The sequence below is a fragment of the Falco cherrug genome, chromosome 5, assembly GCF_023634085.1.
Source record: "Falco cherrug isolate bFalChe1 chromosome 5, bFalChe1.pri, whole genome shotgun sequence".
NCBI lineage: Eukaryota > Metazoa > Chordata > Aves > Falconiformes > Falconidae > Falco > Falco cherrug.
The window spans coordinates 86,861,317-86,876,521 of record NC_073701.1 but is presented as its reverse complement, the minus strand read 5'-3'; the positions used below and the strand labels follow the sequence as shown (position 1 = coordinate 86,876,521).

The window sequence follows — 15,205 nt, the reverse complement described above, 5'->3', positions numbered from 1 at the left end:
TTTTTTTTTTTATAATCTAAGGGAGCTGGAGGAAAAGTCATCCTGCTCTCCAAGAATGCTGTCCCCTTCCTGTAAGGTCACAGGAAATTCCCATCCACCCCCTGGGAGGAAGGGGTAAGCAGGTGGAAGGAAACTGAATGTAATGGAAAGTAAACATGTCAACTGTGAACACAGTAACCACCAGTGACTACAAAAATCCTTCCTTCTTGTACTTAAGGACAATGAGCACAGTGGCATTTCAGTTATTCAGTGTTTAGAGTTAAAAATCCCACAACTACTGGGCAGTTCCCTTCTATGCAGGCCATTAGTGCAGTGTTATATCATACACTTTCTCCAGTTCGACATCAAATACAGCCATCAAGCAGACACAGTCAAGAGGAGGGATTAATTCTTCCAAAACGGTCACTGCTTAATGGCACGGACAGCTGCTGTAGACCTTTACAAGCTAGAGAAGGTAACGGAGGAAGTGTTCCCCAGCTGGCACCAAAAGTAACGGTGAAAACAGAAGTGAGCACACAAACACAGAACTGTTATATACAAAAAAAGTTTAATTGAAATACCTGTATAAAAAATATGATCTCCATACATTTCACACTGTTAAACTGAAGAAAAAAATCCAAATCCAAGCTGCATAAATGCAACCAGATCACAGAAACACAGCTATTAAAATAAATTAAGGTTTATGACTCTGCCACTCTACCTTCCAGAGCCAATGCACGGAGACTGTACAATGTCAATAATTTAAAACCCTTCCAAACAGCATTACTTTACATTTCTGGTACAGTAATACCAGACAAAAGGCATACTGACTAAAACTTTAAAAAGTCATTCTATTTCCCTTAAATTAGACTTTGTACAACAATTTTCCATCTTTCAACAAAAACTGATAAGGTCAGAAAATTTTTTTGTCTTTTTTTTTTTTTTAAACAAAAGTTGACAGGAATGCAGAAAAAAAGTACCATGGGCAAACCACTAGAATTCCCATGGGGAGAAGGAGGGGAAAGCACAGTGTTGAATAACTCTAACCAAATAAATTAACCAAATAAATAGCCACAGCTGAAACCTGTGGGAGGTCTTCTAAACTCCAAACAATAAATAACTATAGTACATGGGAAAAAACAAGTTTACAGAAACATATTATACAGGTATGGAAAAAAAAGTAAAGTCCTTGAATATTGCATTGATTGTGCATTCAACATGCCCATACACACTTTAAGACTCGCAGGGTGACAAAAGGCCAGGGGGAGTTGAGAAAGGGGCTTCTCATGCCCAATGGTAGAGATGATGAAAGGAAACATGAATAAATGTTTCTGATAAAAAGCTGATATACCTGTTCATATTTCTGTGCAGGCTATAGGAAATATTTTGAGCAGCAGAGGTGGGTTGGATTTGGAAAGGGCTGGGGGGCAGGAGTGAAATGTCTGTGTTCAAGTATTCCATCACCAGCGGATGGGACTACTTCATTCAATCACCGAACATGTTCTCCAATGCATCATAGGAGCTGCTTCCTCCAGCACTGAGTCTAAAGGAAGCAAATTCCTATAATGAACTGGATCTTCTTTGGACATACACAGCTCAAAAAAGAAAGTCCCACTGAAGCAGCTTTCAAAAAGGCACTCAAAAGCAAATAAAATCTAGTCCAGGCTCTATGAGAGCAAAAAAGTTTACCATGTATTCAAGAGGTCACTGCTTTCTTAGTAAGGTCAGTCTTTGACTAAGTACTGGCCTGCAACTCCCAAACATTAGCGTTTCCAAAGGAAATCTCTCATTCCAAAGCAGAAACCAGCAAAGGGGGAAAATAAAATCAAGTCCCTCAGACAAAGATTCAACTACAGAATAATGAATGTATTTTTCTAGCCCCTCCTACGTATTGGCAGCAGCACTGTGGTCTTTCTGCTTGTAGCTCCCCTCCCAGTGCGAGGTCCTTAGTAATTCACAGACTCTCATTACTTGAACTTGTGCTAGATACATCAGTATCAAGGGTCCGTAGCCTTATGTCACAGTCCTCAGACTTCACTACTTCAGATTTGTGCATCCATTGATGGTCAAAAATTTGCTCAAGTGTTGGTCTGTCTGAAGGCCTCAGTGAAAGGCACCATTTGATCAGCTGTTGACATTCTGCAACAAACAAACAGAAAAAAGCAATTTTAGACTAGAAAAGTAAAAAAAAAAGAATCAACCCTGAATAAAAAAATCCACCCATACAAGCTCAAACGTCCAGGACTATTGCAAAAAAAACCCCTAACAACAAAAAACAAACCCCCACTTGACCCCTATAGAACTCACCAGGTGAAATTCTTCTCCTGAAGTATAATCGCCCCCTCAAGATTTCTTCATCTTGCTCAAAAGGGATGTCTCCGCAAACCATATCATACAGCAGAACTCCCAGAGACCATACTGTTGCTGACCTTCCATGGTATCTGTGGTATCTGATCCACTCTGGAGGGCTGTATACTCTCGTTCCTAAAAGCAAGTAAAAAAAAAAATTAAAGGTTTGGAGCACTTCCCTATTGTTCAGCTTCTTCTAGTAGGGCTAAATGAAATTCATAATTTGTCACTTCTGAGTCAAAAAAAAAAAAAAAGGCTTTAAATTTCTTATGGGCCAACGCCATTAGTGGTGTAATTTCAGGTCATCTGCAGGGTTACACCATCAACAGACTTGGCCCATCCGGTTGTGCTATTTTGTTGCAAGGAATAACACAGCCCCGTCAGCTGACTGTTTACTGAGGCAAGCTCCCTTTCACTGACCACGTGGCGTCTGCAGCATCACACCAAAAATAGACACAAAAGGACAAAGGGGGCTGGCGGGGAGGAGAAGAGAGGGCGGCAAGAAGGTGAAACCCAGGTCTACCCGTATTACATGGGGCTAATCTGCTTTATCCAATCCTGCAAGGCAGTAAACAAAAAAGGGCCGCTTAAAATTTCTATGTTTTTACCGCCCCGACCCACCCCCACCCCCCCCCGGGCTTCTATGCGGCAGCTTTTCCCAACCCGCCCCCCGGGTGCCTGCGGGCTCCTTGGATACCAAACAAAACCGGGAATTCGTGATGCTGAGGGTCACGTGCGGCTGGGCTTCGGGTTTCACAACAAACAGATGCGAATGCGGCAGCTGGGGGGGGGGGGGGGGGGGGGGAAGCAGGGGAAGAGTCCCCTGTTACATCAGTTACTCTCCAAGGACTGGGGGAAAGACTCCCTTCTGTCACACACAGGCTTATTTTCACCTTTCCCCTCTCTAAAGGGTGGCACCCGGCCCCGGAGCTAGCATCAAGTCATTTTGAGGGAGCGTATTTATCCCCATTGCCTTGAAATCTGCAATGCGGGATTTCCAGGACATTGGTGGAAAGGGGGGGAGGGGGGGGGGCTACCGCTCCAAATTAAAAAAAGCGCCGCATATAAAAACTGCACATCCACACATGGAAACATCCGACACTGGTGAAGCCTCCATGTAAACAGATCGCCCTCTAGGAAAAAAACTGCTTTTTCCAAGACAGGGAAACATAAACTGCTGCGTCACTGCCTGGAATCACTTCTTTCCTACGCAACTGAACACCCCTAAGCCGCTTTGGGTCCAAAGGTTTCCATTACCGATAGACCTGATATGAACCCCTGCGTCAGAGGCACGGCTCGCTCCTGCCAGGCGCCAGGGACGGGACGGGGGGCAGCTACCGGGGGGGCACCGCCGGGGAGGGGTGCGGGGCTCCGGCCAGCGCCGGTGCCCAGGGGCTGCCCCGGCTGCGGGGAGGGCACGTACCGTCGAAATCGGTATAAACCGTGTCCTTGAGGAGGGCCCCCGAGCCGAAGTCGATGAGCTTCAGCTCGCCTGTCCTGAGGTCAACCAGCAGGTTCTCATCCTTGATGTCCCGATGCACCACGCCGCAGCCGTAGCAGTGGCGCACCGCCTCCAGCACCTGCCGGAAGAACCCGCGGGCCGTCTCCTCGTCCAGGGCGCCCTTCTCCGTGATGAAGTCGAAGAGGTCCTTCACCAGCTCGGGCCGCTCCATGATGATCAGGTAGCCGTCGGGCCGCTCGTACCAGTCCAGCAGCTTGATGACCCCTCTGAAGCCGGAGCCCACCTTCTTCAGGAGGACGATCTCCAGGGGCACCATGACGCCGCTCTGGGCACAGAGGGGGCGCGGGTCAGCGGGGGGCGGCGCGGCCCGGGGCGCCCCCGCGCCGAGGGGAGGGCGGGCGGAGGGCGGGGAGGAGGGCGCGGCCGGCGGGCCCCCTCCGCCGCTGCCGCAGTCCGAGGGGCGGGCGCGGCGCTGCGGCGGCGAACCCCCGCCAAATTCCCTCCCGACGCAGAGGCCGCGCCAGCGGGGCGGGCCCCGCCGCCCACACAATAGCCCCGCCGCGGCGGAGTCCCGCGGCCGCGCAGCGCCCTCGGAGCCCCCCCGCCACCTCCCCCGGGTACTTACAATCGTGCCCCACTCGGTCACCCTCTCCTTCACCACATGCTTCACGGCGACCTGCGGGGCGGGTTGGAGAGAAGGCGCCGTGAGCGGCGGGGCGGCCGCAGCCTGCGCCTCTCCGCGGAGGGCCGGGCCGCGCCCGCCGTCCCCCGCCCGGGCCGCGCTCCCGCCCGCCGCCCCCCCCGCGCCGCCCCGCGCCTCACCGGTAAGCCGTCGGCGATCCTGCTCCCCGCGTAGACTGTGCCGAAGCCCCCGCTGCCCAGCACAGAGCCCACCTGGTAGACTTTATCGAACGGCTCCCTCTCCACTTTCACTGGGGAAACGAGAGGGAAACGCACCGCGTCAGTGTCCGCAGCCGCGCTGCGCTTCGCCAAAAATTTAAAAAAAAAACAAAAACAAGAAAAACCAAAAAAACCCCGCTAATAACAAAAGCCCCCAAGTGCTCTGCCCGGGGGACGCGTATGATGCGCAGCCCCAATTCTGCCCCAGGCTTTTACTGGTTTTAAGTAAATTGTCTTCTTCAATTTTTAAAAAGCCCCAAAAACCCACAAGAACACACTAAAAAACCCCAAGGAAGCCCCGAAGTTTCGGGGGACTGCGGGGAGCCGGTCCCGAGCCCCGCGGGTAGCGGGGGGCCGGTCCGCCCCGCCCGACGCGCTGCGCTCGCAGGGGGACACCCCAGCCCCGGCGCCGGCCCCGCCGTACCTGGCTGCAGGATCTTCACCGGCAAGTGGTCCATGCTGGTGGGGCTGCAGATGTGAGCCAGCGAGCCGAACTTGGAGAGCAACATCTTCCGAAGGGGGGGGACGGCGAGTCCCCCGCGGTGGCACCGCCGGCGGCCTCCCGGCTGCGCGCTCGGCGGCGCGGTGCGGCTCTCCGCTCTCCGGAGCCGGCTGGGGACGGCGGGCCGCCGAGACCTGCCGCGCTGCTCCCTCCTCGGCCGGGAGCGGGCACCGACGGAGTCCTGGGGGATCCCCCCCGGCGCGGATCCACGCGGCGGTCGCACCGAGTCCTCCGGCGAAAGGCAGCCGGCGAGGGCGCAGCTCCTCCTCTCCCTCTTCTAACCGCCGAGACCCGCGCAGGGCGCGCGCAGGCAGGACCAGAGTGCTCCGCGGAGGCAGGCGGGCGCGGGGGCTGCGGGGCCGCGCGTGGAGCCCGCCCCTGCGGGGGCCGCCGCGGCGGGGAGCGGGCTGGGCGCCGCAGTGGAGCCGTGGCGGGCGCAGGAGCCGCGCCACCGCCGTGCCTGCCCGCGCGCTTCTGAGCCGGCGGAGCCGCTGAGCCGCCTCTTAACTCCCAATATTTTGGTGCGGGCAGAGCGCGGCGAGCGCGCCGAGGATATCCCTCCGCGGGGGAGGGGGAAACACCTCTCCCCCACGCCCCAGCGGCCCCCTCCCCTCCGCGCCGGGGCGCCCGCGGTGCGGCGGCCGGGACTGCAGCCTCCTGTCCCGCCCCATCTTGCGGGCGGGCGGGGGGAGGGCGGGGGGCTGGGAACTACTTATTTGTAGTAACCGGCGCGCAGAGTTACAGACTGTCTGAGGAACGCATCACACATTAGCGGCAAAAAAAATAAAAAAAAAAGGGCGGGGGGGGGGGGGGGAGATTCTCCTATTTGCGTTAACATTTCCGTGCGGCCAATAGCGGGGCGCCTTTTCAAAGGGCTACCGGCGCGGCCAATGAGGAGCGGCCTCATTTGCATGCGACGGAGCGGGGCCAGGTGGCAGGGCGGGAATGCCGCGGCGGCCCGGCCCGGCCCCGCCCCGCGGCTGCGGGAAGGTCGCTCCGCTCCGCGCCGCGCCGCGCGCCCTGGCCGAGACGCTGCGCCTGGGGCCGCGCGGGGGCGGGGCGCTGCCAGCGCCGCCATCGCTGGGGCACGTCGGGCCGCTGCGGCTCCGGCAGCCCCGGCCTGCGGCGCCTGCGGCCCCGGGCGCGGCCTGTGGAAGCCCCCTTAATTCAGAAAGACGCGGTGCTCGCCGAAGTCGCGCTCCCCCCGCCCTCCCCGGCGATTGCGGCTGCTCCCCGCCGCCGCCCCCCGCCCCTCGCCTCGCAGCGGCCCGGCGGCGTGCCAGGGCGGGGGGCGCCGGGCGCCCGCCTTCCGCGCCTGCTTCTGTCAGTCAGCTCCTGTGTTGCGGAAGCCCCGCGGGGCCGATGCGGCGCGACGGCGGGCGCCGGTGCCCCGGCGGCGCGCCTCGGGGGAGCGGAGGGCTTCCCTCCCCTCCCCTCCCCCTTCCCGCTGGGGCGCCGCGCCGGCCAAGGACTCGAAACCGCCCGGCTGCCCCGGTCCTGCCGCGGTCCGGGCCCGCGGCGCCTCGGCCGTCCGCCCCGCCCCGCCCCGCAGGGGGCGCTGCATCAACAGGAATCGGGGCGCGGGCTGGCGGGGGGCGGCCTCCCCCGCCCCGGCCGCCTTCGGGGCAGCTTTTAAGTGTCCTTTTCCGAGGAAGCTTCCCGTGAGGCTCCTGCCTCCGCGCCCGGCCGGGCGATTAACGCTTGTTGGGGCGCTGCCGCCGTGAGGCCCCCGGCGCCGGCCTCGCCTGAGGGGAGACCGAGGCAGCTGGGAGAGCCCGGGGGGCGAGGGCAGACCGGGGCCTTCCGGGGATCTGGCCGAGTGTCTGCGCTGGTTTAGGAATTAATGAGTGCGGTGCGGGGTGGGTAACAATACCTGATGAGTCGCTGCTCCTGCAGCCGCTACCCAGCGGCGCTGAAGCGGAGAAATGGCGTGCGGAGGTGCGAGGCTGCGGCCCGCCCGGGGTCACCGCCACCGAGGCAGGCGGCACCTCCGTTTCCCCGGCACCGCCACCTCCTTCGCACCCCCGCAGCCCTGGGCGCAGCGTGGCAGCGCCTCACGGCCCCCGGGGAAAGCGGTGAGGCTGGAGCTGGCGGTGCTGCACGGGGATCCCTAGCGGGAGGGTACCCTGGGACAGTCGCCTGGCGAGCTGGCAGTCTGTCCCACCCCGGGCACCGGGAGAGCCTTGCAGTTGGCATTGTCTGCTAATAGCAGTGCAGTGATCGCGGGCAGTCATGCCCATAAACAAAGCAAGGGCTTCTAAGGGGAGGTAATATCTTTTATTAGATCAGGCCAGATGATGTAAAGGTCAAGTTTTCAGGCACGGTTTCAACCCTTCACATCCCAGAATGTGTTTTTTGAAGCTAGATCGGTTGGGCTATAAAAGTTACTACCTCTCCAGCAGACCACTGTTATTTGCAGAGGAACCAAACTAAAGCATTCGGTTTATTGAGCAGCTGAAGGATTCAGGCGGTTTTGTGTTTACAGATTTCCACACACCCCCACCCCCCCCACCCCCCCCACCCCCCCACCCCGCTCCAAAAGCCAATGATGCAGATTTCTCAGATAAAGAAAGCAATTTTTTATTTTATTTTGTGTGTGTGTGTGCGTGTGTTAGACTTCCTACCTTTTGGCTGTCTCTAAGTCACATTTAAATAAGTTTTTAGCAAGTTTCTCCACATAATGGCATATGCGTGCTATACTTGCATTTATTGCTGCCGAAATGTAAATGAGTACAAACAGTAGGAAGATTTCATGATCTCACAATATATGTTCCAGATTTACTTTAAAGAATTTAGCTCTATCTGCCTTTTGCCGTAATCCTTGTCAGTGGCTTGTTACGAGTATTGTTTTGAATGGAGAGGAAGTGTTTCTTACTTCCAAAATAAAATCTCTGGTTATTGAAATAACAAATATCTTTAAAGAGAGAAAACTGGCCTTAAGTATTAATATGCATAAGTGCTAATTCTTTAGGGAACTAACACTGCAAGTAGTTATTAATTCCTGCTTTTTTACATGGCTAAGCATGAAAAATCATGCATGTATCACTAGTCTGCAAACATAAAAACATCAGGCCTTTTCGTTTCAACTGCATTTGCAATTTGTTAAATCCATCTTTATGTTGTCAATCTATGGCAAATCAGTGATGTACTTGCCTTGAACCTGTTCAAGAAAATAATACAGTTTCCTCAAAATCCTGTTGAGTTTAAGCTACATCATCTTCAGCTGTGTCAGCTGTAACACTTTGAGTCAAAAGGATATAGCATACTTTTGCACATCTACATTTGAAGCAAAGTGGTAATCTAAAAAAAGACCATGATCACTGTCTAGTATTGGTATAACAACTGATCTGATTTGTATTTTCACACCAGTGTAAAAGGATATTTTATGTTTAACATTGAAGAAAACAAGGTAGTTACTGTAAAAAAAGTGATAAGGGGGTGTTTGTTCTTCGTTCACTTAATTTTGGCAGACAGACATTTAATTTGTATACAGCTACAAGGACTCTTGGTTTGACAGAATTACAGATGGATCCCAGACATGGAATTTACCCTGTCTTTACACATAAGCCTTTCATGGGTTTGTGGTGCTCCTTTTGATCTGGCTTGGAACATGCAGTTCAGTGGTCCTAAACAATTATAGCTGCAGAAATATTTTATAAACTCGTTTTGGCCTCTTTAGCAGTGGCTTTGCAACTATAAATGGAGAATCATTCATGGGTACAATGCCAGTTTGTTCTTTGATGTACAAATCATTTTTCTGTGCAACTATCCCTGAGCAGGCATTGAGTTTGTCAGGCACAGAAATAGGGAACATCCATGGGAGTTTCTGCTTCCAGCAGAGAGACAGTACTACCTTCAAGATACCTTTTAATGTCTGTATGGAACCCAGTTCAGTTTGCTGTGGCACATCATCGGGTACTACACTAGTGGCAGTAATGTGCTCTAGTTTATACCTCTAGTCATTGTAGGTCTCCTGGATGGGACTACCAAAATGAATCTTGTTCGCATAATGTGACCATAAGGAATGCTGTTAAGAACACTCTAGCAGTAAAAATACGTTCAGGTTCATAAGAATATTGGTATTCTCGGGTCGCTCAACCTTCTTGTATGTCAACGCTTCTAGGCATCTTAATGACCCTTCACTTGATTTTTTACAGTTTCTCTTTTATTTGGCAAGAGAACAAACTGAACACAGTGCTCCAGATGTGGCTTCATATGTGCTGAACAGAGAGTAATAATCATGTCCCTTGACCTGCTGGCTATGGTCTTGCTAATGCAGTCCAAGATGTGGTTAGTCTTCATTACCGCAAGGACACACTGCTGACCTTGTTCAGTTTGTGGTCCACTGGGCCCTCTACTGTAGAACCATTAGTCTCAGCCTGCACTCCTCTGTAAGTATATCCCAGGTGCAGGCCCCTGTATTTATCTTTCTGGAACTTCAAAAAAGATGTATCTGTTATACACTCATGCAGCTTGTTGAGGTCTCCCTGAATGGCAGCTATACCCACCAGTATACCAAGAGCCCCCAGTGATTTGCTGTCACTGTGCACTTCCTGAGGGTCTCATTATGCAAGTCATGAATGAAGACACTGATCTCAGGGAATTTCACTTGGAATCACCTGCTGATTTGGCTTCAGTTATTAGCTACCCTTTGAAGTCAATGATCTGGTCAGTTTTTAAGCCACCATGTAGTCCACCTATATCTCCCCAGTTTGGTTGCAAAGAAACTAGGAAACTGTGTCAAAGGCCTCGCTGAAGACAAGGACAATACCACCCACTACCCTAACGTCACCCAGAGAGCCTGTAATGTAGTTGTAGAAAGCAATCAGAGTGACTAATCACAGTTTGTCCTTTGGAAATTCAAGATGGCTATTCCTAATTACATTCTTGTCATTGTGTGAATGGAAATGGTTTCCATTCCAATGGTACTTACTCTGTAATTTTCCCAGAGACTGAGAGAAGGTTGTTCATCCTGTCATTGCCCAGATCCTTCTCCTGGCCATTTTTTTTCCAAGACACATAACATTTTTATAGTTGTCAGAAACCTCCTCTGATCATGGTGACCTTTCACAAGGGAGAGGGTGTGCCCTTCCAATGGCATTTGTTGGCAATCTTGGTACTCTCAGATGTATCCTGTACAACAGATACATAGATGTACATCTCAGATGTACCCTGTACAACCCCATGGACTTGTGTTACGTTTCCAGCTTGTTTAAATACACCCTAGCTTGATCCTTGCTACTTGACTTGGAGCTCTGGGAGGCCTGAGAGCAGACCTTGCCAGTAGAAACTGAGAAAGACATTGAGTACCTGTGTGCTGTATCACAAGGTCACCTGTTGTATTCAGCATCAGGCCTAGATTTTACTCAGTCTCCCATTTTGCTGCAAAAGTGTCAATAACTTTGACATATTTCATCAATTTTAGCTGCATGCAAGCATTGGCCCTCTAATCGCATCCTGTGTGCCTGGGCAGAGCTCCTGTATTTCTCCTGGTCATGCCCCCACTTCCACCTCCCTCCTTTTTTTGTTGTTGAGAGCAGTCATAAATTCACTGTGTGGCTAAGGCAGGCCCCGGCTATACCTGCCTGTTTACTTGCAAATTAGGATGGATAACAGATATGTCTGACTGCCAAGTCTTGCAGACAGGTTGTTAGGGCACTTTTCAGCAACATCACAGGATGGCTGGGGATGGAAGGGACCTCTGAAAGATCACCTAGTCCAATCAACCTGCTAAAGCAGGCTCACCCAGAGCAGGATGCACAGAGACATGTCCAGGTGGGTTTTGAATGTCCCCAGAGAAGGAGACTCCACAGCCTCTCTGGGCAGCCTGTCCCAGTGCTCTGTCACTCTCAAACTGAAGTTCTTCCTTATATTCAGATGGACCTTCCTGTGTTGCACTTTGTGCCCATTGCCCCTTGTCCTGTTGCTGGGCACCACTGAGAAGAGCCTGGCCTCTTGCCACCTGCCCTTAAGATATTTGTAGGCATTGACAAGATCCCCCCTCAGCCGTCTCTTCCCCAGGCTACACAGGCCCAGCTCCCTCAGCCTTCCCTCACAGGGGGGATGCTCCAGTCCCCCCACCATCCCTGTAGCCTCCGCTGGGCCCTCTCCAGTAGTTCCCTGTCTCCCTTGAACTGGGGAGCCCAGCACTGGACACAGCGCTCCAGATGTGGCCTCACCAGGGCAGGGCAGAGGGGCAGGATCACCTCCCTCCACCTGCTGGCCACGATCCTCCTAATGCCCCCAGGATCCCACTGGCCTTCCTGGCCACCAGGGCACACCGCTGGCCCATGGGCAACTGGCCGCCCACCAGCACTCCCAGTCCCTTCCCCGCAGAGCTGCCCCCCAGCAGGTCACCCCTGGCCCGTGCTGGTGCTGGGGTTACAGGTGCAGGACCCCACACGGGCCTTTGTTGAACTCCACCAGGTCCCTCTCCACCCAGCTCTCCGGCCTGTCCAGGCCTGGCTGAATGGCAGCGCGGCCTCCTGGGGGATCAGCCGCTCCTCCTGGTTATCATCAGCAAACTTCACTGCTTTCCTTTTGACCAGTGTGCCTTATGAAGCCACAACCTCTCTTCTTTGCATTAAAAGAACACATTGTTAGAATTATGAGTGATGTTGACAACCCCATCAGTAACAGGCCTTACATTTCCAGATATGGTACATTCTTTCTCTTTTATCACTCGTGCTATTAAGTGAATTCAGTCAAAGGCGGCTCCTGCCTCTAAGTGATTAAACTTCTGTTTTATTTCCACAGTTATGTAGTTAATAAACAGGGGTTTTCTTGCATCCTGTCCAGGTACTATATACCTATTGTTAAACCTCCTGCTTCCCCTCCTAGACACACAGATACAGTTTTGCTTGTACTTATATGTTATCATGGATGATGCATATGTATCAGTAGAAATTATCTATTTACCGTCTGCAATTGGGAATGTTGCTAGATGTTTAATCTGTCTAATAGAGCGACAGTTACTGTTTTTCAGATCAGGCTATATACAGTATATATAGATAGATGTTTTCAGTAGCTCAATTAACTGTTTGGATCAAGGACTTAATGAAAATAACCATTATTAGATTGTTAGAGAAGCAATGCTTCTCTGAGACAATCAAGACTTAGGACTTGGTAGTAAGAAGTGATGTAAGTAAGAAGTAATCAGTGAACAAGATATGACCTGGCTTTAAAGGATGATGTATATTCTTGTACACTGGATCTTTGAGAAATATCTTAAACATGGTGGGATGTATTTCAGCACTTGTGGAGAATGGCAGACAGAATCAAAAGCATATAGTTAATATGTCAGGATTTATCTGGCCAGCCATATACTTTGTTCATGTTGAAATGTGTTGAGCTCAAGCTGGAGGGGTGGAAGAGGAGAGGAACAATCCAAAAATACCTATGAGTTGAAGACCGTCTTTTTATTTGGTATGTAGACCAGTAGAAGTATCTTATCTGTGATAGAGGCTCTTCCATGGTAAAAGTAACATAAATAATATAAATGAGAAATAGCCTTTGCACATAAAGGATTATGGAGGAATATGGTAACAATGGACAGGGCTGTAGGACACTTGTAGAAATAACCACCTGTCTGGTGAAGAGACTTGTAAGCTAAGGGGGTAAACAGTCATCTTTTATTGGAGGAGTATTAATTTAAGGGTAGGCAAAGAATGTAATGCCTTTGATACACTGTTAGTGAGACCAATACTGGGGTACTGTTAAAAGAAGGTTGAAAGGCTTTCAAGGAGAATACAAGGTATAGGATCAGTGTCTTAAAACAGGAAGCTTTAACAGCTCAATCAATTCTGTTTATTTGAGAGAAGGTTAAGAAGTAACCTCTTACCATCACAGTCTAGAAGTATCCGCAATCTTTTTTTTTTTTTTTTTTTTCCACTTGGTATTTAATAGCTCTTTAAGTCTCATACAGGAAGAGTTTCACAGCCTGGGAACAGAAAGAAAACAAGAAACTATAGAAGTAAAGTACAGGTGGGTAACAGAGGATAACTGTGGATGTAGTCCTCTGTTACCTGAAGACCCAAAATTGAAACTGGGTTTAAAGTAAGGCAAGAAAATATGTGTATGTGTAAAAAGGACATACAGATTTGATGCAGAATTTACATTATGAACCATGATGTGTCAAGGGAAGTCAGACTGGAAAGTCTTTGCAGCATTAATATTTATGACTCAAAAGAGCATGACTCTCCACAGAACTGAGTTCTCGGGACCTCATCTTCCACTATTGTGCAGGTGGCACATTGTGTTCGGTAGAGAGATTGCACAATTTCAGCAGCTGTTTTCCCTGTTTCAAAAGATGTATTGGAGGACTGAAGTGGGATCAAGGAAGGGTAATGAGAACGACGGGGAATATGAAAAAAACCCTCTTTTGAAAGAGTAGGCCCTTTTTCACTTTAGAGAGAGATTAAGAAAGGGGACACAGTAAAATAATGGCCTAGGTACAGTAGATTTGATGACTGCGTTCTCTGTCATCTAACGTGAGCTTGGGAACATTAAAGAAAATTAAAAGGTAACATTCAAAACTGATAAAAAAACCCCACCCAACCTGTAATTACCTCTACTTATAAAACTTGTAATTAGACCATGGAACTCACTGCCAAGTCACAAAGGCCAAGAATGTAACAAGATTAAAAAGAGTATTGCATTTTTAGGGATAACAAGAATATTCAGAGTTATAATTGGAGGATAAAAGTAATGGAAGGGCTATTAAGCCTCAAGTTTCAAGGTGAAAACCAACTTTCTGTCTTGTAGATTAAGTTGATATGGACATTGACAAAGCAATGAATAAGGTGTGGGGGTAAAGGCAGAGGTGGACCACCTCCTCTGGGGTCTTTGTACAGTGAGCCAAAGTGCTGGAACAGTTTGTGTAAGAAGGCAATTTGTTAATAAAGTCCTGTATTTGGCTGGTTTAATTCTGTTTGTTTCAGTAGTGTTATGCTTAAACCACTGCAGTGATGTGAAAAATTGATCCCCGTGTTTTGTTCAATGAGATAGACTGGATGAGTATTTTTCATTCTATAAGTACTGGTGGAAACAGTAAGACATCACAAAGTGTTCTATGAATTTTATGTTTGCTCACATGTATCAAACAAAACTGGGGGGGGGAGGAAGTAATAAAAAAAAAGTCAAGGTTTACTATTTTTTTTTGTTATTTGGTAAAAAAATAGCAAGTTACAAAAGTAGATCAATACATGATCTTTCAGTTAAAATTAGAATCCCTCAGTTAAAATTAGAGAAATACTGGCACAGATAATCTCTTAAGATTTCATGTAGAAATCATGAATTTAGAAGGACATTTATGGTATGGGATGAGGCAAAAAAGCATTGTTCTTGTGTCTGTCTGAGTTTTAAAGAAATGTTAGAATACAGATTGAACTGGATTGTGTTCTACCTTCCCTTTTCAAAATTCTTGTATAAAAATTTTTAAATGTGAAGGATAAATATGTGAAAGCCTTATCTGAGTTGTGACCATCATAGCTATAAAATTTAGATCATGCAGTTGGATCTGTGACCTGATCCAAAAGGCACATCATTGTGCTTCCAGTAAAATAGTTCAGTAATTTGTTAATCATAAGTTCATTACAAAAGTCAGTGGCACTGCTAATGTGTCTTTCTATACCTGAGAACAGATAGAAAAATTTAATTGGTTTTTAATGATTATGATAATAATAGTAATAATGATAATGATAATAATCACAAATAGTAAAGTCACTGAAGACTTGCAAAAAGAGACAATATACAGAGCTGTCAGCTCTTCACTTGAATTTTCTTGAATCTTGACACTAAATTTAAAACGAAACTTTTAATACCAACATTGTGAAACAAAATGCTACATGCTTATGTGGTCCTATGCTACCAGTTTCTACTCTGTGTTGAGATACATTTCTCATTTTAAAATCAAGAGGAAGCATTTAGAAGAGGCTTGAACGGGCAGCTGGTGGTGGAGGAGTTAATCAAGAATTGTTACATTAATATAGTAGTTGTAATATGGACATGATGGA

The 15,205-nt window shown here is 49.5% G+C and overlaps 1 protein-coding gene across 1 annotated transcript; it reads right to left on the bottom strand.

The window, feature by feature from the left end:
- Positions 1–528: 528 nt before the first annotated feature.
- PIM3 (Pim-3 proto-oncogene, serine/threonine kinase) lies at positions 529–5,802 on the bottom strand. The gene is made up of 6 exons (XM_055712458.1): positions 5,115–5,802; positions 4,613–4,722; positions 4,416–4,466; positions 3,752–4,115; positions 2,287–2,463; positions 529–2,118 (listed from the first exon to the last, which is right to left on the bottom strand). The coding sequence occupies exons 1-6, from the start codon at positions 5,197–5,199 to the stop codon at positions 1,934–1,936; spliced, it is 972 nt and encodes a 323-aa protein (XP_055568433.1). The 5' UTR covers positions 5,200–5,802; the 3' UTR covers positions 529–1,933.
- Positions 5,803–15,205: the final 9,403 nt, after the last annotated feature.